General features: G+C 45.2%; 2 protein-coding genes across 2 annotated transcripts in view; one reads left to right on the plus strand and one right to left on the minus strand.

The window, feature by feature from the left end:
• LOC141102392 (secreted frizzled-related protein 5-like) overlaps window positions 1-18,483 on the plus strand; it is a 25,688-nt gene extending 7,205 nt beyond the window's left edge. Inside the window, exons 2-4 of the mRNA XM_073591351.1 lie at window positions 1,488-1,660; window positions 4,690-4,779; window positions 17,718-18,483. Coding sequence (XP_073447452.1) covers window positions 1,488-1,660; window positions 4,690-4,779; window positions 17,718-18,034 — 580 coding nt within the window. The 3' untranslated portion in view covers window positions 18,035-18,483. The remainder of the gene's footprint in view (window positions 1-1,487; window positions 1,661-4,689; window positions 4,780-17,717) is intronic.
• Window positions 1-25,669, minus strand: part of P4HTM (prolyl 4-hydroxylase, transmembrane) — an 82,485-nt gene that overhangs the window by 47,996 nt on the left and 8,820 nt on the right. The gene's annotated exons all lie outside the window — the stretch shown is intronic.

The following is a 25,669-nucleotide window of genomic DNA, read 5'->3' on the forward strand; positions in this document are numbered from 1 at the left end:
CAGGAGCCTGGCTTTACAGGCTCCTAATAAAAAAAATAATGAGTGCACTTTTTTAACTGCACTTTTTTAACTGCAAACAATATCCATTAATTATTATTTTTAAAAAAAGATGAACTGAAACATCAGCAAACACTCCAATATATATTCAAGTCGCAGCGACTTCAAAGTAGTCCCTGCACTACTTTGGTCCGACTTTGATGCGACTTGAGGTCCAAAGACCTCAAGACTAAAAAGGCATTGCTTCACGTAGTGTCAAAGTCATGTCAAAGTCACGGCAAAATCACGGCAAAGTCTGGAGACTTTCGGGTCTCACAAGTGTGAAAGGGGCCTAACACAGCCATTCTCAATCAAGGTTCCATGGAACCCCAGGGTTCCTCCAGAAGTTGCTGGAGGTTTCTTAAGCTGTGGCTTATTGACCTCCCATCTGATGGTGCTTGCATAGTTCTGGGGCCAACACCACTTGGCAGAGCCAGTAGCACGAAAGCAGTGATCTTTTTAGCTGTCTGTAAGAGTGCCATTCTGACCATCACTGTAAGGGCAGCATTATACCTACTGGTGTCCATAGCAGGGAACATTCTTCCCACTGGTATCCCAATTAGGGAACATTCTTCCCACATGTCTCCAAAGTAGGGAACATTCTTCCCACCAGTCTCCAAAGTAGGGAACATTCTTCCCACCGGTCTCCAAAGTAGGGAACATTCTTCCCACCGGTCTCCAAAGTAGGGAACATTCTTCCCACCGGTCTCCAAAGTAGGGAACATTCTTCCCACCGGTCTCCAAAGTAGGGAACATTCTTCCCACCGGTCTCCAAAGTAGGGAACATTCTTCCCACCGGTCTCCAAATTAGCGAAAATTCTTCCCATTGGTCGCCAAAGTAGGGGACATTCTTCCCATTTGTCGCCAAAGTAGGGGACATTCTTCCCACTGGTCTCCAAATTAGGGAACATTCTTCCCACTGGTCTCCACTCCAAAGTAGGGAACATTCTTCCCACTGGTCTCCAAATTAGGGAACATTCTTCCCACTGGTCTCCACTCCAAAGTAGGGAACATTCTTCCCACTGGTCTCCACTCCAAAGTAGGGAACATTCTTCCCACTGGTCTCCAAAGTAGGGAACATTCTTCTCACTGATCACCAATAAGGAGAATTCTTCTCACTGATTACCAATGTAAGGAGCATTCTTCCCATTGACCACCAATGTAAGGAGCATTCTTCCCATTGACCACCAATGTAAGGAGCATTCTTCCCATTGACCACCAATGTAAGGAACATTCTTCTCACTGATCACCAATGTAAGGAACATTCTTCCCACTGATCACCAATGTAAGGAGCATTCTTTCCAATGAATTGGTTTTAGTAGGGGTTCCTCATGGCCTTAAAAATATTTCAAGGGTTCCTCTGGGGTAAGCAGGTTGGGAAAGACTGCTTTAGTAAGTGCCCATAATATGAAAGAGCATATAGAAATAACTTGTAATCATGGTTTCTTTAGGGACAGGCTCATCAAGCCGTGCCGCAGCCTGTGCGAGGCGGTAAGGAACAGTTGTGCACCAATCATGGCTTGCTATGGATACCCCTGGCCGGAGATTCTGAAATGTGATCAGTTTCCTATTGACCACGGCATGTGCATCTCCACAATAACAAATGGCACCAGCAATCGGAAAGGTAAGTCCTATCTATACGGCTTTAAATTGTTGATGAGGCAGGAACTCCACATTGGTGTTCTCCAGGGACCGGGGTTCTATACTTTGTCACCTTACAATTTCTGAGAGCTTTCTTCCTATCGCATAAAACACATACAAATTTCTACATCTGCTGTAAAGGAGTCAACTTGAAGCACATCTGTTCTTGTGAATTGGCAGAATACAAACTGGGAGACCCTTGCCAATTATTGTGGGGGGGGGGGGGGGGTTGGGGGTCTATGCACACAGACAGAAAAACAGACGTGGTATATATCAAACTTTGCCCAAATTTGTGTTATAAAACAGACATCACTGCAAATTAAATCATACACTCTAACATACACTCTAACATAAAAAACTCATATATCATATACAGTGCATATACAATAAAGTGCTATGTGCAATATACACGATATTGTCAAAAGTATTGAGACATATGCCTTTACACGCACATGAACTTTAATGGCATCCCAGTCTTAGTCCATAGAGTATGCACTTCTTCTATGTATTTAGCAGTTTCCCTGGAGTTAATCAAAAAGCAGAACCTGCCTATGTAGATACAGTATAAGTGTGTGTGTATATGTGTATGTATTTATAGACTATAATACCAAAAGTTTTGGGACACCTCCCTTTACACGCACATGAACTTTAATGGCATCCCAGTCTTAGTCCGTAGGGTTCAATATTGAGTTGGCGCACCCTTTGCCGGCTAGAACAGCTTCAACTCTTCTGGGACGGCTGTCCACAAGGTTTAGGAGTGTGTCTATGCCGTGTACACACGGGCGGACTTTTCGACCGGACTGGTCCAACGGGACGAATCCGTCAGACAATCCGACCGTGTGGGCTTCTTCGGACCTGCAGCAGACTTTTTAGGTTGAAAATCAAATGGACTTTAGATTTGGAACATGTTTCAAATCTTTCCGACGGATTCGAGTCCAGTCGAAAAATCCGCTCGTCTGTATGCTAGTCCGACGGACGAAAACCGACGCTAGGGCAGCTATTGGCTACTGGCTATCAACTTCCTTATTTTAGTCCGGTCGTACATCATCACGTCATCTTCCTTGCATGATACACATGAAAGACAAAAATTTAGATCTTTGCCACTTTTTTGGTTTCTGACAAACGGAAAAAAATATGGACTTGAAATTTTTTGCACATATATACAGTAGTTTAGAAAAGTGAGTACACCCGACACATTTTTTAAATATTTTATTCTATCTTTTCATGTGACAACACTGAAGAAATGACACTTTGCTACAATGTAAAGTAGTGAGTGTACAGCTTGCATAACAGTGTAAATTTGCTGTCCCCTCAAAATAACTCAACACACAGCCATTAATGTCTAAACTACTGGCAACAAAAGTGAGTACACCCCTAAGTGAAAATGTCCAAATTGATGACATCACGGAGCTGGTGGATGTTAGAGACCTTGCGCTCCTCCACCTTCCATTTGAGGATGCCCCACAGATGCTCAATAGGGTTTAGGTCTGGAGACATGCTTGGCCAGTCCATCACCTTTACCCTCAGCTTCTTTAGCAAGGCAGTGGTCATCTTGGAGGTGTGTTTGGGGTCGTTATCATGTTGGAATACTGCCCTGCGGCCCAGTCTCTGGAGGGAGGGGATCACGCTCTGCTTCTGTATGTCACAGTACATGTTGGCATTCATGGTTCCCTCAATGATCTGCAGCTCCCCAGTGCCGGCAGCACTCATGCAGCCCCAGACCATGACACTCCCACCACCATGCTTGACTGTAGGCAAGACACAGTTGTCTTTGTACTCCTCACCTGGTTGCCGCCACACACGCTTGACACCATCTGAACCAAATAAGTTTATCTTGGTCTCATCAGACCACAGGACATGGTTCCAGTAATCCATGTCCTTTGTCTGCTTGTCTTCAGCAAACTGTTTGCAGGCTTTCTTGTGCATCATCTTTAGTAGAGGCTTCCTTCTGGGATGACAGCCATGCAGACCAATTTGATGCAGTGTGCGGCGTATAGTCTGAGCACTGAGAGCCTGACCCCCCCACCCCTTCAACCTCTGCAGCAATGCTGGCAGCACTCATACGTCTATTTCCCAAAGACAACCTCTGGATATGACGCTGAGCACGTGCACTCAACTTCTTTGGTTGACCATGGCGAGGCCTGTTCTGAGTAGAACCTGTCCTGTTAAACCGCTGTATGGTCTTGTCCACCGTGCTGCAGCTCAGTTTCAGGGTCTTGGCAATCTTCTTATAGCCTAGGACATTTTTATGTATAGCAACAATTCTTTTTTTCAGATCTTTAGAGAGTTCTTTGCCATGAGGTGCCATGTTGAACTTCCAGTGACCAGTATGAGAGAGTGAGAGCGATAACACCAAATTTAACACACCTGCTCCCCATTCACACCTGAGACCTTGTAACACTAACGAGTCACATGACACCGGGGAGGAAAAATGGCTAATTGGGCCCAATTTGGACATTTTCACTTAGGGGTGTACTCACTTTTGTTTGTAGACATTAATGGCTGTGTGTTGAGTTATTTTGAGGGGACAGCAAATTTACACTGTTATACAAGCTATACACTCACTACTTTACATTGTAGAAAAGTGTCATTTCTTCAGTGTTGTCACATGAAAAGATAGAATAAAATATTTACAGAAATGTGAGGGGTGTACTTACTTCTGTGAGATACTGTATATATATTTATTTATTTTTGCACATTCAGTGTTTATATTGTGACACATATATTGTATATTGCTTGTAGCACTTTATTGTATATGAACTGTACATGATTTGAGTTTTTTATGTTATTTATTGCATATTTTGCACTTAGTATTTCCACAGATGGAGGTAGAGTCTATGATTAGATTTGCAGATGAAGTAATGCTGTCCATTTATTAACATAATGGTTTGATGATATGTCAAAATTAGGATAGCATCTCTCCTGTTTGAAATTTCACTTTATTGATACAATTTGGTTTGTGGTGCAGTTTTTCTAATATTCATTTGCTCTAATTTGTGCCTTCTGTTACAGCAGTGCCCCGAGCCAGCTGCAGGGACTGTGAACTCGATGAGGCCAGCAGTGCCAAGGAGATCCTGGATACGTTCTGTGCTAATGATTTCAGTAAGTACTCCGCCTGGCATCCGACGCACACCTCGCCGCTCACAGCTGTCACTGGGAGAAATCAAAACCTCACCGGGGTTATGCAACATTAAAGTGGAGGCGACACTCAGAGAGATTATATACTCCCGCTGGAAAATTTATAGAACTCCAACTCCCAAAAATCTTGAACGTTTGTACACATTTTTGCCAACTTTCCTAGGTGTATGCATTATATATATATATATATATATATATATATATATATATATATATATATACACACACTATATTGTCAAAAGTATTGGGATGCCGGTCAAATTCCTCCACCCCAAACTCGCTTATCTATATCTTTATAGACCTTGCTTTGTGCACTGGTCCAAATCATTTGGAGGGGGGGTTATGGTGGGGGGTTGTTTTTCAGGGGTTGGGCTTGGCCCCTTATTTCCAGTAAAGGGAACTCTTAAGGTGTCAGCACACCAAGATATTTTGGACAATTTTATGCTTTGTGGGAACAGTTTGGGGATGGCCCCTTCTTGTTCCAACATGACTGCGCACCAGTGCACAAAGCAAGGTCCATAAAGACATGGATGAGCGAGTTTGGGATGGAGGAACTTGACTTACCTGCTCAGAGTCCTGACCTTGATCCGATAGAACACCTTTGGGATGAATTAGAGTGGAGACTGCGAGCCAGGCCTTCTCATCTGAAAGGGAAACCCCTCCAACATTAGTGCCTGACCTCACAAATAGGCTTCCAGAATAATGGTCAAACATTCCCATAGACACACTCCTAAACCTTGTGGATGGCCTTCCCAGAAGAGTTGAAGCTGTTATAGCTGCAAAGGGTGGGCCAACTCAATATTGAACCCTACGGGCTAAGACTGGGATGGCATTAAAATTCATGTGCGTGTAAAGCCAGACGTCCCAATACTTTTGACAATAGTGTGTGTGTGTGTGTGTGTGTGTCTGTCTGTCTGTCTGTCTGCCTGTCTGTCTGTCTGCCTGTCTGTCTGTCTGCCTGTCTGTCTGTCTGCCTGTCTGTCTGTCTGCCTGTCTGTCTGTCTGTCTGTCTGTCTGTCTGTCTGTCTGTCTGTCTGTCTGTCTGTCTGTCTGTCTCTCTCTCTATCTATATATATATATATATATATATATATATATATATATATATATATATATATATATATATATATACACACACACTACAAAGGCATCACTTATACAGTATCTCACAAAAGTAAGTACACCCCTCACATTTTTTTAAATATTTTATTCTATCTTTTCATGTGACAACACTGAAGAAATGACACTTTGCTACAATGTAAAGTAGTGAGTGTACAGCTTGTATAACAGTGTAAATTTTCTGTCCCCTCAAAATAACTGCAGGTGTGTTAAATTTGGTGTTATCACTCTCACTCTCTCATACTGGTCACTGGAAGTTCAACATGGCACCTCATGGCAAAGAAATCTCTGAGGATCTAAAAAAAAAAAAGAATTGTTCCTCTACATAAAGATGGCCTAGGCTATAAGAAGATTGCCAAGACCCTGAAACTGAGCTGCAGCACAGTGGCCAAGACCATACAGCGGGTTTAACAGCACAGGTTCCACTCAGAACAGACCTCGCCATGGTCGACCAAAGAAGTTGAGTGCACATGCTCAGCGTCATATCCAGAGGTTGTGAGGTTGGGAAATAGACATATGAGTGCTGCCAGCATTGCTGCAGAGATTGAAGGTGTGGGGTGGTCAGCCTGTCAGTCTTTCTTCAGTGTTGTCACATGAAAAGATATAATAAAATATTTACAAAAATGTGAGGGGTGTACTCACTTTTGAGAGATACTGTGTATGGCCATTCTCCAGCCTCCACTCGTCCTTGAAGGTTTTGGAGTGTCTCAGAACTTGTGTTCATTCAGCCACAAGAGCATTTGTGGTACAAGAAGACCTGGCTCACAGCTAACATTTCAACTCATCCCAAAGGTGTTCAGTAGGGTTGAGGTCAGGGTTTTGTGGAGGACATTCGAGTTCCTCCACACCAAAAACTCATCAAACCATGTCCTTATGGGTAACCCTGTATCCTGGCCTAGGCCGACAAGGCCCAGGCCTAGGGCAGCACTTTGCAGGGTCTTATGGGGTGGACTGGGCTTAGAGGCAAATTAGTCTAGCGCTCCCATAAAGCGGCCGCTCTGCTTCCGGTATGCGGGCGGCTGGCATTACGCAACTGTGGGGGGGGGGGGGGGGGGGGGGCGCGCCGCTTCTAACTTTGACTGTCCTCTCATCCTGGACCACAAACCTTCCTCAATGTGCTATATGTTTTTGCTACACCATTAGCATGGTTATATCTTCTTAGTCCTCTCCATAAATTTTTATTTCGGACAGAGTAAGGGAGGGTTATAACCCCTGTCAGTTTATTTTTTACCATCCCTGTCCCATTGCAGAGATTTCCCTTCACTTCCTGCCCCATAGTCAAACAGGAAGCTTATGGGGCTGACCTTGCACACACTGGAGCAGAAAAGAGCCTTCTCCAAGCTATTCCCTCAAGGCTAGAAGTCCACAATCGTACGCTGTAGTATTAGCCATATTCTGTACTGGGAACAATAATTTGGAGGGGTGTACTCATAATTTTGGTCATATATCATAGCTCCCAACTGTCCCTGAATTGGAGCAATGTCCCTTTGTCCCTCATTCCCCCTCATTTGTCCCTCATTTTGGTCTAATCTCTATAATTGTATATAAAATGCACTTTTTATCTTTCAAAAAGTGTTTGCCAGTGCTAAACCTTTCATCCAAATTCTAAATTGCTGCATTTGTACATTTCAAAAGCCAATAAAAAGCAATTGTAGTGGTAAAAAAGTCCTTGTGGATTTATTTAACCTTTTTTTGTGGTTAATTCTCCTTTAAGGGGGTGTGGCAAGGGGGGCGTGTCCTATGCCTACATACGTTTGTTAGTAGGTGTCCCTCATTCCCATCTCAAAATCTTGGGAGGTATGATATATTTGTTTTGATAATCGAGCGTTCACATGCTTTTGGCCATAGAGTGTACCTCTCTCTCCTGAATGGATAAAGTAAGTCATTTCTTTTTCAACATCAGTCCAGCTATGCATAGAAATCATCAATTATTCTTTCCACAAGCGCAAGGTATCTGGGTCACATATATTCTATATTTGCTAAAAATATACTACGTTCTTCTGTAATTTTCAGCAGCAGGTACACCAGATTTAACTGACCCATATTTGAAGAGATAATAAAGTCGGGCCTGCACAATAGCTGTGACAGGGGCCCATTTATAAAGCAGCGGTATGTCCCAACCATGTACTGCTTCTTTTCTATTAAAAGTGCCTTTGGCACATTTATTAAGTGCTGCGGTGTGCTTCCATAAAGTGCTTTGCACTTTGCTTGCTTTGGGACTCTGAACCAAGAGAAGCCCATTTATTCTGAAGAATGGGGGGAAAAAGTGTGCTGGAAGGAAACCTATCATATGACTCCAAACAGGTCATGTGACAGCGCTTCCCCTCCTACGAGACAGCGATCCCCGCAGAGAACACACAACAGGACTTTGGTGACGAGGGGCGGACTGACAATTCATGGGGCCCCGGGCAATAGAAGATTATGGGGCCCCCAGGCAATCAGAGATTATGGGGCCACACAGTATACACACACACACAATATACAATCACACAGTATACACATACATGTACACACAGTATACACACACACAGTATACAATCACACAGTATATACATACATGTACACACAGTATACACACACACAGTATACAATCACACAGCATACACATACATGTACACACAGTATACACACACACAGTATACAATCACACAGCATACACATACATGTACACACAGTATACACAGACATGTTTCTATTGGCTGAGAAGGTACTGGAGAGGTGGGGCGGCTATAATCTCGGGATTTTTACACCAAAAGGATGTCGGTAAGGGACATTTCAGAGACAGATGTAAAAAAAACACAGATTTATACATACTGTCCCTGGTTTTACAGAGGCTGGCAACCCTGATGGGGCCCCCTAGTGGCCCAGGGCCCTCGGGCAGTGCCCAAGTGGCTCAATGGTCAGTCCGCCCCTGACTCAAAGAAGCATGGGCCATTTACTGCAATGTGCGGGGAGTGGAAACTGACCTCCTGTATAAATGGGTCCCTTTGATGGCCAAGGATAAACTTACATCTCTCTGAGATGGTGGCCCACCCTTGAACAAGTCACTTGCGTGCCACCGCCCACTGCGCCACTGGGGTACACTGAAGCTTTTCTCTGCTCAGTAGAAGAATTGGACCTCTAGCTGCTTCAGATGTACATGGCAACTTCTAGAACAGGGGTCTCCCAACTTTCTAAACAAAGGGCCAGTTTGCTGTCCTTCAGAGTTTAGAGGGGCTGGAATGTGGCCAGTGGTAGTAGAAAATGTCCCGCATCAGTGGGAGCAACAATGCGGCGGGCTTGAGAGTAAAAAAATTACACAGCAGTAGTCAGTACGAGGAGGAATAGTGCCCCATCGCTGATATTAGTTGAAGGAATAGAGCTCTATCGATGGTGTCTGTGGGAGGAATAGTGCCCCATCTTTGATGTCATTGGGAGAAAGGGGGCCTAATCGTTGGTATCAGTTTGAGGAATTGTACCCCATCATTAGTGTCAATAGGAGAAATGATGTCCCATTGTTAGTGAAAGGAATAGTGCCCCATCATTGGTGTTATTAGGAGGAACAGTGCCCCGTCATTGGTGTTAGTGGAAGGATTAGTGCCCTATCATTGGTGTTAGTAGGAAATACAGTGCCCCATTGTTGATGTCAGTGGAAGAAATAGTGCCCCATCATTGGTTTCAGTGGAAGGAATAGCTCCTCAGTGTTGGTGTCAGCTGAAGGAATAGTGCTCCATCGTTGGTAGTGGGAGGAATAGTGCCCCATCAGTGTCAGTGGGAGGAATAGTGCCCCATTGTTGGTACCCATGAAAAGAATAGTGCCCCATCATAATTGGTAGTGAAAGAAATAATGTTTCAGTGTTTATATCAGTAGGAGGAATAGCACTTCATATTTTTGGAAGGAATCCCCAAGGCAAGCATAGGGTTGTATCCAGACCACAGTTTGGGGACCACTGCTCTAAAATGTCAGGCTGGGTTCACACTGATGTGGGTGCGGGTCCCAGAAGAGGGTCTGGTGCGTCCCTGTACACCGATTCAGTTCCTGAATTCACACCTGAAACTGAGCCAAAGACACACAGGACCCTTTTCCAGTGTGGAGTTGTGTGAGCCAACTCCATTGAGAGCCGGTCACAGTCTCCTGTCATGCGAATTGGAGGCGGGGAAACCGCATAAGTCCTCAGAAATGGACCAGTTACCTGCATAGGTGGTCAATATTAGGAGCGCTGGTTGATTTTATTTTCCATTTATGACCAATTATAAAGTGACCACTGTGTCACCTTAGGAAAGGAAATGTATTACAGACAGAATCATCAGAAAAAAAAGGGGAAAAAAAAGCCTGATAAACGTGCAGCTATTCCATCCAAGCCCTGGTAAGCTGCACTATTTTACATTTTTGCTCTTAGGTTTAGATACACTTTAAGCTCCCTACATCTCTGGATCTACTGATTGGTGCTCACTTGAAGTAAACTCTGCTTATACAATTTTTTATGACATGCTCAGTTTGCATTGCCGCCGTATGTGACAGGTTGACTTTAAGATAGGTGCCCCGCTGTGACCATTATGAGGGGCCCCTGCTGTGCAGTTAAGTCTTCAAATGGTTGTGCTAATCTGGTTTTTGAAATCCTTAGCTTCTCAACCAGCAAAAAATGTAAACAGAATCAACAATAATTTTAAAGTTCTTTAAATGTAAAAGAGATCAATTTAATGTAGCTGATCTAATCAATATGTGTTAGGTCCCTTGCACACGGGGCCATCTAGGTGCAAGGCGACCCTTCTGGCATTTTAGGGTCCTGACTGTACAGGGCCCCTAAATCCGGGTACCACTTGGCACAGCATTCAGCCATGTTCAGCTGCAGCCTGCCATAGACTTTGACAGGCTGCAGGCAGCGGGGCTGGATGATGCACTTGTCCCCCCCTCCCGGGCGCGCTAAAATGCTGCATCGCACCTAGATGTTCCCGTGTGTAAGTGGCCTCTACAAAACCTTTTTTCTACGTATATTCTGTGATTTTAAATGTACATGGAGGCAGATATATTTCTTTATTATCTTCTCATTATCTTCTCATAAGGCAACATCTGACTCACTGAAAACAATGCACTCCATATGTGGCTGATATCTTTTTTTCAGCAGTTGTCGAACAGAAATCAGACTACTAACACTAAAAAATTGCGCACATTTGTGGAATGGCGTCAAATTTTGGTACTTAAAAATCTCCATAGGCGACGCTTTAATGTTTTTTTCAGGTTACCTGTTTACAGTTTCAGAGGAGATCTTGGGATAGAGCTGTTGCTCTTGCTCTAATTTTCAAAGCAATACCTCACATGTGTGGTTGAACACCTATTACATATGTGGGCGCGACGTACGTATGCGTTCACTTCTGCATGCAAGCACGCGGGGGCGGAGGCACTTTCATTTTTTTTTTATTGTTTATTTTATTTTTACACTTTACCTTTAAATATTTTTTTTTTTATCACTTTTATTTTTTTAATCTTTGATCACTTTTATTAAACATCTCTTGTAATAGGAATGGTGCATGACAAGTACTCTTTAATGGAGAGATGTGGGGTCAATAAGACCCCACATCTCTCCTCCAGGCTGGAAAGCCTGAGATCAAAAAAGCCATAGAGACTGCCAGGGACTGTCTGGTCCTCGGTATTCTCTATGGTGAACTTCAGCCACCAACTGCTTCCTTTTCCAGCTCGCTGATCGCACAGGCGAGCCGGTTCAAGCACAGGATTTGTGGCGGGAGGGGGGGTGACGTTCTCTCCCGCCGCCTGTAAGAACAGTCAAGTGGCTGAACAGCTATGATTGTTCTTATGGTGCAGGGAATCGCCGGCAGAAAAAAATTATATCTGAATGATGCCTGTAACTGCAGGCATCACTCAGATATCCCTACTCAAAGCCCAGGACGTCATATAATGTACTGCGGGTGGGAAGTGGTTAAATCTTGACTCCGGACTAGTTTTTATTTTAAAAAAGGACTCCCAGCAGTACTCAAAGTGTATTTGTAATTACTTTCTATATGTCCTCAGTCTACGGCATCATTTAACTTGGCGGACTGAGGACATACTGTGAGTACAGGGGGTCATGAATATTAAAAATACACCGTACTCTTCCCTTTAAGCCAGTGGTTCTCAACCTTTCTAGTGCCGTGACCCCTTGAAAAAATTTCCCAAGTTGTGGGGTCCCCTAACCGTAAAATTATTTTCGTAGCGTGGGTTGTTGACACCCAAGGCAAGACAAGTAATTTGCACCCCTAACCCATGGACATTTAGCGCACTTTGAGTCCCTTCCACTCGTACAGTATTAAAACCCATTTTAGGATGTACCATGCTTTCACTTTGTTCTCCTTTCTTTCCCTTTTATCTCTCTCTCTATTCAAATTTCTTGTTTTTTTCCCCCATCTCTCTCTCTAGCCATCTTTCTTGTTCTTTCTCTTATTCTTTCTCTCCCTTTTTCTTTGTTCCTCCCCTTTTCCTCTCCCTTCCATGTATTCTCTATTTTAATTCCTTCTCTTACTCCTTGGTGGAGGGAATGGGATGAGTGGCAGTGCTGGGGGGAGTTCTGATCAGCCAACTTAGGTGCTCTTGATTAGTGTCATCTGCTACTCTGAGATCTGTAGTGAGGACTTTTAATGGCAACTATAATCACAGGTAGTGTTACTCACTGTCTCTGGCTTCCCTGTTTCTCTGACTTTGTGGTCTCGTAGCAGTGACACCTATGCCGAAATCAGGAGATAGGGTCTCCTCCAGCCCCTCCCACTTCACATTCCTCATCAGTCAGCTGACCTCTAATCTCTGCCCCCCAGCCATTCTGTGAACTCAATGGGCGGCTGCGAAGAGGCTGAGTGGGTGTCTGCGGGCTCCAGGAACAGCCCTGCTGGGCGGCCGCAGAATGGCTGGGCGAGCGGTGCGGGCTTCAGGACAGCCCAGGATTCGGTGACCCCTGGCAAATCATCATACGACCCCCAGGTTGAGAACAACTGCTTTAAGCAATCTGTTTTTTCACTTGAATTATCTGGCTGGAAGAGTAGGTGAACTGATCCCAAAACATCTCCGAGATGTTTAAAGATAAATTTTTAAGCTGCAGATCCATAAAAGGTCCTGAAAGCGTCCGCGTGACTCCCAGGGCACATTCGCCTCTGCAAGACGTTCCTTCTTTCTTTTCCATATAGTACTGACAGAGAATATAACTGCTTATTGTATAAATACATTACAGGCTACCGAGAGACTAGGCTACCATAAAAGGTTCAAAGCTCCAACCTAAAGATATTATATACAGCATGGACAGAGTCAGATGAGAAAGGCATGCTGGACTTTGTAGCCCTCCACATACTAATTAAAGGGTTAGTCCACCTAAAACACTTGTTTTGATGATGAATAACAGAGAGCTAAACCACTAGGTCTTATGTCTGCTGGGGTATATAATGATCAAATCTGCCAAAGCTGTTATGTGAAGGTTGGATATTAAATAATATCTGTTGATCCTGCCGGTTTCTGCTCCTTCTGAGGACTTCCTTAATAGGGTGACTACCAGCTCACAATTCTAGAAGACGGGGGTCCCCCTGTCCTTTTTCTCAGTCCACTGCAATCAATGCCTCCTGGTGGTTGACGCCTACTCTGATCATTTAGCAGCAAAGACTTGGACTTCCTTTAATTATAACTGCCACCCCCTGAAACTGTCCCGAATTCCAAGACACTGTTAACCCCGCCCATGGTCTGCATTTTGTTCTGGGTAGGTGTGCCAAACTCATGCCAATGTACAGAGTCACCCCACCCAGACCCCACCTCTAAATATGCAGTGACTGACCATCACACCCACTTTTCCGGCTTGGTCTTATTCAGACTCCACCTCTAATTATGAGATGATCGCCCATCATGCCAATTTTTCCAGCTTGGCCCTGCCCCGCCTACGGCCACGTCATGCTGAATGTGCCCAATTTCATCTGGTTAGTACTTGGATGGGAGACCGCCAGGCCTGGTTAGTACTTGGATGGGAGACCGCCAGGCCTGGTTAGTACTTGGATGGGAGACCGCCAGGCCTGGTTAGTACTTGGATGGGAGACCGCCAGGCCTGGTTAGTACTTGGATGGGAGACCGCCAGGCCTGGTTAGTACTTGGATGGGAGACCGCCAGGCCTGGTTAGTACTTGGATGGGAGACCGCCAGGCCTGGTTAGCACTTGGATGGGAGACCGCCAGGCCTGGTTAGTACTTGGATGGGAGACCGCCAGGCCTGGTTAGTACTTGGATGGGAGACCGCCAGGCCTGGTTAGTACTTGGATGGGAGACCGCCAGGCCTGGTTAGTACTTGGATGGGAGACCACCAGGCCTGGTTAGTACTAGGATGGAAGACCGCCAGGCCTGGTTAGTACTTGGATGGGAGACCGCCATACCTGGTTAGTACTTGGATGGGAGACCACCAAGCCTGGTTAGTACTGGATGGGAGACCACCAGGCCTGGTTAGTACTTGGATGGGAGACCACCAGGCCTGGTTAGTACTTGGATGGGAGACCGCCTTGGAATGCCAAGTGCTGTAGCCTACAGCCCCGCCCAGACCCCCCACTTCTAAATATGCTGGGACCGCCCACTCGCAGCCCTGATCCTTGCAGTTAAAGCCTTTTCGACTTACTGTGTAATAACTCAATTGCAGTTGATTTTGTAATCATGGCCCGCCACACAGCATTGGCATGAGAGAGGACACAGATGCCAGACTGTCCTGGCAAATTCAGGACAGTTGGCATTCACGAGCTTGGCCCATTACAAGAAGAGGAAAAATAATGGCAGAATCAATAGAATCAATAAATGTATTTTTTTCTTTTATTTTCCCTATAGTTACACTTTAATTTTATGAAATAGAATGCAACAGGAGAAGTGAGACAACTGAAAAGTTGATGGATGAATGCTCAGAGTAGTGAACTATAGCAAGAAAATCCTCATGGATGGGAGACGGGACTCCAACATAGTCATGACATCACCATGTCAGCACTGACAAGGCAATCGCATGACTTTGTTTATAAACAAAGTATAAGGCCGGCCAAAGGCGGATTGAATCTCGACCAGTTCCGCAGGAACTGACCAAGATTCAATCTATGGGCAGACTGGTTTTACTGAAGTCGATCTATCGACTAGCTTTAGTACAGCCAGCTTGTCAGATTTGCATGCAGAACACAATAGTGCTGCAGGGAGAGATTCACTGATGGGTGAATCCATTTTCTTTCCTTCTACCCGTGAAATTTTATCTCACACGGTCGGAATTTCTGACAACAAATGTTCGATGTGAGCTTGTTGTCGGAAATTCCGACCGTGTGTAGGCTCCATCGGACATTTGTTGTCGGAATTTCCGACAAGAAAAATTTAAGAGCTGGTTCTCAAGTTTTCCGACAACAAAATCCGTTGTCGGAATTTCCGAACGTGTATACACAATTTCAACGCACAAAATTCCATGCATGCTCGGAATCAAGCAGAACAGCCGTACTGGCTATTGAACTTCATTTTTCTCATCTTGTCGTACGTGTTGTACGTCACCGCGTTCTCGATGTTTGGAATTTCCGACAACATTTGTGCGACCGTGTGTATGCAAGACAAGTTTGAGCCAACATCCGTCAGAAATAAATCCATGGATTTTGTTGTCGGAATGTCCGATCGTGTGTACACGGCATATGGCTTGCTTAAGGGTTAGTGTTAGGGCTGGCATTAAGAAAGCCAAGTTAAAAAAAGTTAGTAAAAAAGGTAGGAGTGGGATTTTTTTTAGGTGCTTAGATGATAAACAAACAAAATTACTAGTTAAAATTTTACAAATAATGCATAAAATCTATATAGACGTTCAAAAAAGTTCACAGTAGATATCCACTGTACACCCTGTGGTGATGTTAAAGTGATTGCAAAGTCTCGTTTTTTTTTTTTTCTTTCAAAATAACGAACATGTCATACTTACCTTCTCTGTGCGGTGGATTTGCACAGAGCAGCCTGGATCCTCCTCTTCTCGGGTCCCTTGTCAGCTCTCCTGGCCCCTCCCTCCTGTTGAGTGCCCCCACAGCAAGCAGCTTGCTATGGGGACACCCGAACCGCAGCTCCCTGTGTCCATTCAGTTTGGCTCCATCCCCTCTTTCTCCTGATTGACAGCAGCAGGAGCCAATGGCGCCGCTGCTGTGTCTCAGCCAATCAGGAGGGAGAGTCTGGGGCACTCATGCACATCGCTGGAGGAAGATTGGGCTCAGGTAAGTATTAGGGGGGCTGAGGGGGGAAGGTTTTTTATCTTAATGCATGGAATGCATTAAGATAAAAAAAAAAAACTCCTGTCTTTACAACCACTTTAACACAATCCTTTACAGAACTTCTTCTACATGTTTCACCAACATGGCTTCTTCAGAAAGTAAATACGTGTGTAGGATACCAATGAAGATATAAGATATAAACAAACAAAAATGGTACTTTACAACAACATATACTGTATGCATATGCAGACAAAGAAAAAAAAAACAGCGCACTCATCCAAACCCATCTTGATCCTTGACACCTTGGATTCAGACCACGGAGAGCATCCTTCCAGCGATGCTCTCTATGGTCTGAATCCAAGGTGTGTGGGATCAAGATAGGTTTAGGTGGGTGCATATTGTCTTTTTGTCCGCACATGCATATATGTTGTTGTAAGGTACTATTTTTGTTTGTTTATATCTTATATGTATATTTTTGTATCTTCATTAGTATCCTACACACATTTACTTCCTGAAGAAGCCATGTTGGTGAATCATGTAGAAGTTGTGTAAAAGATTGTATTAACATCACCACAGTGTGTGCAGCAGATATCTACTATGAATTTCTGTGAGCATTTATATGGATTTTATGCATTATCTAATAAAATGTGTAAAATTTTAACTGGTAATAGTCAATTAACCAGCCTAGGTGACTCAGAGGTCTGACCTTTCAGGTCCGACTTGAGGTCTTCTAGCTCAGAAGACACAATACGCATTATCATAAGTATAAACACAGAACACCTTTACACAATAGCAGGAGCCCCCAGTGGCAGACGGACGGCTCCTACATTGAAGACCATAAAATACATATCTTAGCAATGCTTTGATTAATCAGGGGTTGAAGATGGCATGGCAACAGTCTACAAAACTCTTACAGTGTTCCATCATTTTCTCAGTCACCCTGTGCCCTTAATAGACAAAGGGTAATTTATACATAGGAGGTGCATAGGGAGCTGAAACAAGGGTTTCCCATCCTCTCCAAGGGATTCTGGGTTTCATGGGCCCCCCCGCCCAAAGTGACTCCCGTCACAGTAATTTTGTTTGGTTATCATCTAAGCACCTAAAAAATTCCACTCCTACCTTTATACTATTTTTCTATGTAATGCAAGGGATGTGGTGCAATTGAAATACATATATCTGCCACCCGCACTTAGCCTCTTTGACAAGTTAAAAAAGTTGGAAATTATGGGAGGGAAATCTTGTTGGAATATCCAAGACATAAAAAACGCCAGAAGCTGACCCACCAATCACTTTTGGGTGAACTAGCCCTTTAGCTTCTTGCAGCCCACGTATTGCATATGCAAGCCACATATGTATCTCTAGTAATTATCAGAAGTTGGCAGGTCCAGCTCACAGTCATGTGACCAGGGTGACAGCCAATCACAGAGATCACATGACCAGGGAGACCTTCCCACTCCCCGGATGTAATAGCCCAGTTAAAGGGACCCTGAGGCTAGGTAGGAAGGGTTTAACCACAGCAAAAAAAAAAAAAAGAAATAAAAACAAAGAATAAAAGAAGTAACCAATTTTGCTTTTTTTTTTTTTTTTTTGATAGTTGCAAAAGTTCGCATCACAAAAAGAAACACAACCTCGTCCTCGGTTCAGGACTTTGACATGGATTCCAAGGTGGACATTTTAAAACATGGCCCGCTCCCCAAGACTGACCTCCTCCCCCGCCTCCAGCAGTGGCTGGACCTGGACGCCACCTGCGTGCAGAACATCATGCGTGGAACCCGCACGGGCACTTACGTCATCAGTGGAGACGTGCAAGATGACAAGCTGGTGGTGAACAACGCCTACCCCTGGCAGAAAAGGAACAAGAACCTGCATTTTGCCGTAAAGAAATGGAAGCATCACAGGTGTCGGTTGTAGAATCTCCAACACGCCCTGTCTGTGGAGCGGTACGAAAAATCACAGGACTGAATATTGAACTGTATATATCGGGGATATCCCCCTGTAACACCATAAGCAATAGATGGCTGTAATAGAACTGTAAGATATCTGGAAGCTGATAGCTTCACCACAAGCCAAGTAGAAAAGCGGACCTATCGGCTAGTAGATGCTGTAAATGTTTAAAGCAGAAGTGCAGCCAAAGATAAAAAAAAAAATGACTACCCCATTAAAAGATACAATAAATAAACACAGCTTTTGCTGGAATACTTACCCTCAATCCACAACTACCCCCCCCCCCCCCCCCCCATAGCTATCCCCTTTGAATTACATTTTACCACTAGATGTCCCCAGTTGAATGACACCCAGCATCGTTCAACTCGTTTCCTCCATGCCCAGGCTGTCATCGGCCCACCCTCAGCCTGTGACTGGACGGTGAAGGATGAGCTCATCCCTCTGATCTCTCCTCCTATCAGCGTGCTCCTAATCAGCACATGCACTGATTGGCTTTTAGGGTGGCTTCTTCCTTCCCTATGCAGCTCTGTTGTACAAGCACTGCAAGAGGCTAATATCTGGTCAAATTCAGACACTTACACAGCTTGCAATAAAAAAATGCATATAATCATGTATTAATAAATACAGAGCTGCATTAATCTGTGTCTTTTATATCCGTCTAGAGTTCAGCCTAAAACAAAGAAAAGTAGACTAAGCATTTTTTCTTTCTTGAAGGGATTTTTATTCTGTATGAATAGTATATTTAGACAACAAGTCGGTTGGTTTCACTGTAAGGCAGGGGTGTCAAACTCAATTTCATTGCAAGTCCACATCAGCGTTATGGCTTCACTCAAAGGCCAGTTGTATCTGTATCTGTAAGACCATATGTAAATTTATCCAGGGCTTTCTCTCAGAGAATAGATGAAGGAACTTAACCAGCCCCCGACCCCCCCCCCAAAAAAAACGCATTAAACGGTGGGTGAGGCACTTAAAGGGGCAATAAATACCAGGAGTGCATTATGTGCGGAGTTCAGGGATGCACTATATACAAAGTTCAGAGTTCAGGGATGCGCTACGTACAGAGTGCAGAGTTCAGGGATGCGCTATGTACCGAACGCAAAGTTCAGGGATGCGCTAAGTACCGAGTGCAGGGTTCAGGGGTGCGTTACGTACAGAGTGCAGAGTTCAGCGATGCGTTACGTACCAAGTGCAGAGTTCAGGGGTGCGCTATGTACCGAGTACAGAGTTCAGGAGTGCGCTATGTTCCGAGTGCAGAGATGCGCTACGTACTGTGTGCAGAGTTCGGGGGTGCGCTACATACCGAGTGCAGAGTTCGGGGGTGCGCTACGTACTGAGTGCAGAGTTCAGGGGTGCGCTGAGTAACCGAGTGCAGAGTTCAGGGGTGTGCTGTGTACTAAGTTCAGAGTTCAGGGGTGCGCTGCGTACCGAGTGCAGAGTTCAGGGGTGTGCTGCGTACCGAGTGCAGAGTTCAGGGGTGCGCTACGTACCGAGTGCAGAGTTCAAGGATGCGCTACGTACCGAGTGCAGAGTTCAAGGGTGCGCTACGTACCGAGTGCAGAGTTCAAGGGTGCGCTACGTACCGAGTGCAGAGTTCAAGGGTGCGCTACGTACCGAGTGCAGAGTTCAAGGATGCGCTACGTACCAAGTGCAGAGTTCAGGGATGCGTTATGTACAGAGTGCAGAGTTCAGGAATGTGCTATGTACAGAGTGCAGGGTTCAGGAGTGTGCTAGATACAGAGTGCAGGGTTTTGGGGTGTGTTATGCACAATGTTCAGGGTTCAGATCTCTTTTGAAGCAAGGTTTGGAACAGGATATGAGTAAGCGCTCGATTTACAGCTGTGTCTGTACTATCTGCCTGATTGTCCTGTATTTTTGATGATCCAAGTTTTACAATAAAGAAGATTTTTCAACTTTATCCGGTGTGCGGCATCCAGATTTTCCTGTTCCAAACCTTGCTTCAATTTGCATTTAGCCAGCACCAGGGACTCCCCTCCTCTGAAGGATTTACTAACATACACCTGGAATCAGGTCTACCTGAGCGGTGATTCATTTCTTCAGATCTCTTTTACAGGGTGTCCACATCTTACCGTTACCCCTCCTCAGCTCTGACCTCTTCACCACTCTCCCCCATCCCCCACTTCTGCACGCATCTCCATCCACAGCCCTCATCCCTCCCCACCTCCCCAAAAGTTTTCTCATAACTCACCTACCCATCTATAGTACTTCCATACACCACAGTGTAGGCGCCTCCGTCTCTCTCTCTCTGTCACTTGCAGGGAGATCATGGGTTGGCATCTGTGCACCCATGTACAGATGGGGTCACAGCATAGCTTACCACATGATGCCCCATCCCACACTGCACCTGCATCTCCCTTATCCCCTCCATGAGTGCAGGCAATGGCGTCCCCCCCCCCCCCCCCAATATTATGCTGTGCCCCACCATGTGCCCCCCTAATAAAGAAAACATTTTTTTTACAAAAAATCAATGTCTAAGAGGGAGAGAGTCCCCAGTCAGCTCCTGCGGGTGATTCCTCCCCCCTCCCTGACACTGCATAATGCGAGTGCTCACACAACCACGGCCGCCCAATCTGCTCCTTCCCCTGCATCCTCATTGGCAGGGAGAAGAGCGAGTTGCAGGAAGGACTCCACCAGGACTCTCAGTTACTGAAAAAACAGACTGATTTCTCCCATCCTTAGGACAGGAGAACCAGCCTGTAAATTCCAAGAGATGCCAGACCAGAGCAGTCAATAGCAGGGGCAGGACAGCAAGAGGAGGCTGGGAAACCCCACAGTGGCAGAACACCAGGGCCCGGAAGCAAGACAACCTTTGCAACCCTGATAGTTCTCCCACTGCTTTGGATCCTTATATTTTCTTGGTATGCTGGTGACATATATATCTTGTTTTCTGCCACCCTGGGGGGGGCCCCAATACAGTAGGAAGGGAGCTCACTGCAGAACATGTGAAAGGCTGTTGTGGGGTAGTAGTAAAGGGCCCCAGTATATATTTGTATATATCTCTATCTATCTATCTATCTATCTATCTATCTATCTATCTATCTATCTATCTATCTATCTATCTATCTATCTATATATATGCATTTTATAGTTGTCCCTGTCCCCCCATGTGCTCCCCCTAAATATGAAAGCTGGAGACGCCACTGAGTGCAGGGCAGGCAGGGATCTGTAAAAGCCACCGAGAAGAAAGCTGCCCTTGGAAACATGGAAGGCTTTTGTGTTTAAAAGTGACAGTGGGGAGTGGAGGGCGATAGCCGGAGGTGGCGGAACAGAGTTCCGCCACGTACTGGCTGAAAAAAAAGCCCTTGGTGCAAGGGCCGCATGACAAGGCCTGGAGGGCCAGATTCAGCCCATGGGCCTTGTGTTTGACAGATGTTCTGTAAGGCAATCCTATTCACTAGCCAGGATGGGGTTTGCAACTGTGTAATCCAGTTGGTGGGCATTGCAGTCCAGCGGGATCACCGCACCTTTCCTTTTTTTTTTTACAAACTTTATTGAAATATCACATGAACATTTCATAAAGTTCAACTGGGTGCCATGGGGTGTGAGGTCGTGCCTTACGCTGCACTGATAAAAAGTAGGCATGCTATCTCGTGGGTCCGGGCCCTGTATAGTTCTCCGAAGGCTAGGGTACATACGGGATCAACCCTCTCCCCCGTTCCAACTTCATAGAGGCACGAGACAGGGGTCCCCCTGTCTCTGGCCCTCTTTGCGCTGGCTATTGAGCCGATGGTGATTCTCTTGCGCTCCTCGGAGGCAATGGATGGGATACCCATGGGCCCGGTACAGGAGAGGATCTCCCTGTACGCCGACGATACCCTTTTATATCTCAGGACCGATAGGGATTGCCTGGGGGTGGCCTTATCTATTATAGACACGTTTGGTTGGTACTCCGGCATCTGCATTAATTGGGGTAAGTCGGTCTTGTTCCCTCTGTCCTCTGCGGATGTAGCACAGCCAACCAATACCCCACTACAGTTTGTTTCTCAGTTCAAGTATTTAGGTGTCATTAAACATAGAGATCTATCGCAGTATGTTGGTCTCAACTTGACCTCGGTGATCTCTTCCCTGTCTGGGAGCTGTGCTGTCTGGAAAACATTGCCCCTTACCTTAGTTGGCAAGGTCAATCTAATCAAGATTTCAGTCCTTCCTAAACTCTTATATCTCTTTAGGCAGACCCCGATCCCCACACCAATGACTTTCTTTAAAAAACTGTATAGCATAATAACCTCATTTCTCTGGCTTGGAACCGCCTCTCTCCCTCCTATCTTCCACCTCCCCTGTCCCCCCCCCCCCTCACTACCCCCCTCTCTCCCCCTTTTCCCCTTCCTCTCCCCCCCCCCCCCCCCTCCCCTCCTCCAGGCGTCTGGGGCTTTTCTTCCCCCCTCTCTCATACACTTCCAGCTCCCCCTACTAAGCTCCTGATGATAACTTTCCATTATAGACACTCTGATACCGCATTACTATTATACTGCCAACTCGACTATACTATGATTGGGTGCTTAATGTATGATGAATGAGCCTGTACCACTGCTTATCTTTGTTCTGTCTTAAAATTAAATAAACTTTTCTGTTAAAAAAAAAAAAAAATAGGAGTGCAGTACTTTATTTCAGCATACCATGCCCACACACCGCCGTAACACGTGGTGTGAACTGGGCACACAGGAGGTGTTTTAATGTCCTACCAAGGAATGGTACATGCAGTTCTAAAAAATATATATATATATTCATCTATATTATAAAATCACCCTAATTTTTCTAAAAGCAAAAAAAAATAATTTGTGTTAGCAATTTGCAAAGCACACTAATGCCGCGTACACACGATCGCACATTCCGACAACAAAATCTATGTTTTTTTTTCCGACGGATGTTGGCCCAAACTTGTCTTGCATACACACGGTCACACAAATCTTGTTGGAAATTCCGAACGCCAAGAACGCGGTGACCTACAACACGTACGACGAGCCAAGAAAAATGAAGTTCAATAGCCAGTGCGGCTCTTCTGCTTGATTCTGAGCATGCGTGGAACTTTGTGCGTTGGAATTGTGTACACACGATCTGAATTTACGACAACGGATTTTGTTGAATTCCTGAAAGCTCCCATCGAACATTTGTTGTCGGAAAATCCGACCGTGTGTACGCGGCATAAGTGTGATGTGACTCCACAGAATAGGGAAACCACATCCAAAAATGCAACCAAAGTTGCACTACATAATTGCACTGCAAATCGATTTAAAATCGCATTGCAGTAGTGAGAAACAAGTCTTATGCCGCGTACACACTTTCCATCAGAAAAACGTTTTTTTCTGGTTTTTCCGACGGAATTCCGCTCAAGCTTGCCTTGCATACACACGGTCACACAAAAGTTCTCTGAACTTTCGACCGTCAAGAACGCGGTGACGTACAACACTACGGCGAGCCGAGAAAATGAAGTTCAATGCTTCCGAGCATGCGTCGAATTGTTTCCGAGCATGCGTGTTTTTTTTGCGTGTCGGAATTGCATACAGACGAAGGCATTTTCGGATAGGAACTTTTCCCGACCGAAAAATAGAGAACATGCTCTCAATCTTTTGCTGGCTGGAATTCCGCCAGCAAAAGACTGATGGAGCGTACACACGGTCGCATTTTCCGACAAAAAGCTCTCATCAGAGTTTTGCTGGCAGCATTTCCGATCGTGTGTACGCGGCATAACAGAATCCGCAAATTAAATCGCCTAACATCACAATTTCTGTAGAAAATATCTGTGGTATTTTTTTTTTTTTTAGCTTAGTAGGTAACCCCCCCCTCCTCCCCCCCTCCCATACTGCGTTCAGCCTGTGGATTCATTTACGTTTCACATACCTCATTACAATAACACCAGCCTAAGCTATTCATTAAAAAATCCTATTAATGTTTTAAGGCTAAACCACACATGCAATTTTAATCTCGTGCTACTGAGCAATTTAACCATTTCCTGGAAAAATCGCCGTATTTGCAGCACATTGACGGATTACAAGGAAGCAGATCAGCTTAGGAACCCAACGCTGCCGGTTTGTGATTTCTTCACCTAATTCTGTGCATGGCTGGATACTTATACCAGGGAAATAGTAAGTATAGATATAAAGGGGGTTTACCTTAAGGCTTGCTTACATGGGTGCCCGGGGGTGGTAAAATCAGGCAGTTCAGCTGCAGTTTTACCATCCCCGAGGTCCCACACACTGGAGCTGCAGCTGCTGCAATGCTGTGCTGGCAACTGCTAAAACGAAACAGAATGTTGCATTCGGCAGGCATTACTATCACAGCATGCGACCAATGCAAGTGCATAGGGCTGTGCCACAACCTATGCGATTGCAGCGTGCTATACAAGGTTAAACGTCTGGCCTCCTCGCTGAGTGTCAAACACAGAGGGTCACTTTCCAGTTGTCTGACCACTGCGATTGGCTGTCACATCGGTCACATGATCAAGTAGCTCTTGATTGCGAGTATGCATTGGGAGCTACCTGTGACAGCTTTTTTACTATTATTATTATTATTATTATTATTATTATTATTATTATTATACAGGATTTATATAGCACCGACAGTTTACGCAGCGCTTTACAACATGAGGGCAGACAGTACAAGTACAATACAATTTAATACAGGAGGAATCAGAGGGCCCTGCTTGTTAGAGCCTACAATCTATGCTGAGAGCATGCAGTGAGCGCGCTCTCGGCGCAAGAAAAAGCCATTACCCTTGGGCGCATGTGCAGTCACTCAGCTACTGCACATACAGTATGGGTACAGGTGGTGGGAATAGGTTAATGCCCAACTTCGGGACATTCGAAGCTTATCTCTTGCAGTTGGGCTGAACCAACCGTGTAAGGGTTAGCTGCTTGTTTTGTCTATGGAAGAGTAAACGCACTTTAACTCACCAGATCATCTTCTCCCCCAGCAGGCGGAGCTCCCCTATGCTCCAGCAGTGGACTCTCCCTTGGAGCCATCGCCTCCAATGCAGGGCAATGGACCCTACACTGGTCTTGATGACGTCAGGACTTTGGAACGCTGGAGCATAGAGGAGAAGATGCTGCAGGGATCGGTCTAGCAACACGGAGGAGTGGAAGATCAGGTGAGTAAGACCCCATAAACACTATACAACTTTTGTTGTCTGATTTTCTTTAGATTTACCAAAACCATGTAGTGTAAGGGCCTGCCTGATTGCATACAAGTTTAAAATCTTTAGGTTTGACCTCATATTATATGGTTTTGGAAATCTGAAGGAAAAAAATCTATAGAAAATTGTATAGTGTGTATCCAGCTTTAGTCTAATTTAAGGCCCCTTCCTACATGAAGGGTTTGTTCAGGTCGGCCTGCCAGCTTTTCAGGCAAACCTGATCGGACCCCACATTCACCCATATGGAACGCCAGATGTAAACAGATGGGTGTTCGTTTACACCCACCTACCTCTGTTCTGATCCGGAAAAAAAACAGAAAGGGATCCATTCCCTTCCGTCTAAGCCAGGGGCGGACTGACCATTGAGCCACTCGAGCACTGCCCGAGGGCCCTGGGCCACTAGGGGGCCCCATCAGGGTTGCCAACCTCAGTAAAACCAAGGACAGTAAAAATCT

The sequence above is a fragment of the Aquarana catesbeiana genome, linkage group LG07 (assembly GCF_042186555.1).
Source record: "Aquarana catesbeiana isolate 2022-GZ linkage group LG07, ASM4218655v1, whole genome shotgun sequence".
NCBI lineage: Eukaryota > Metazoa > Chordata > Amphibia > Anura > Ranidae > Aquarana > Aquarana catesbeiana.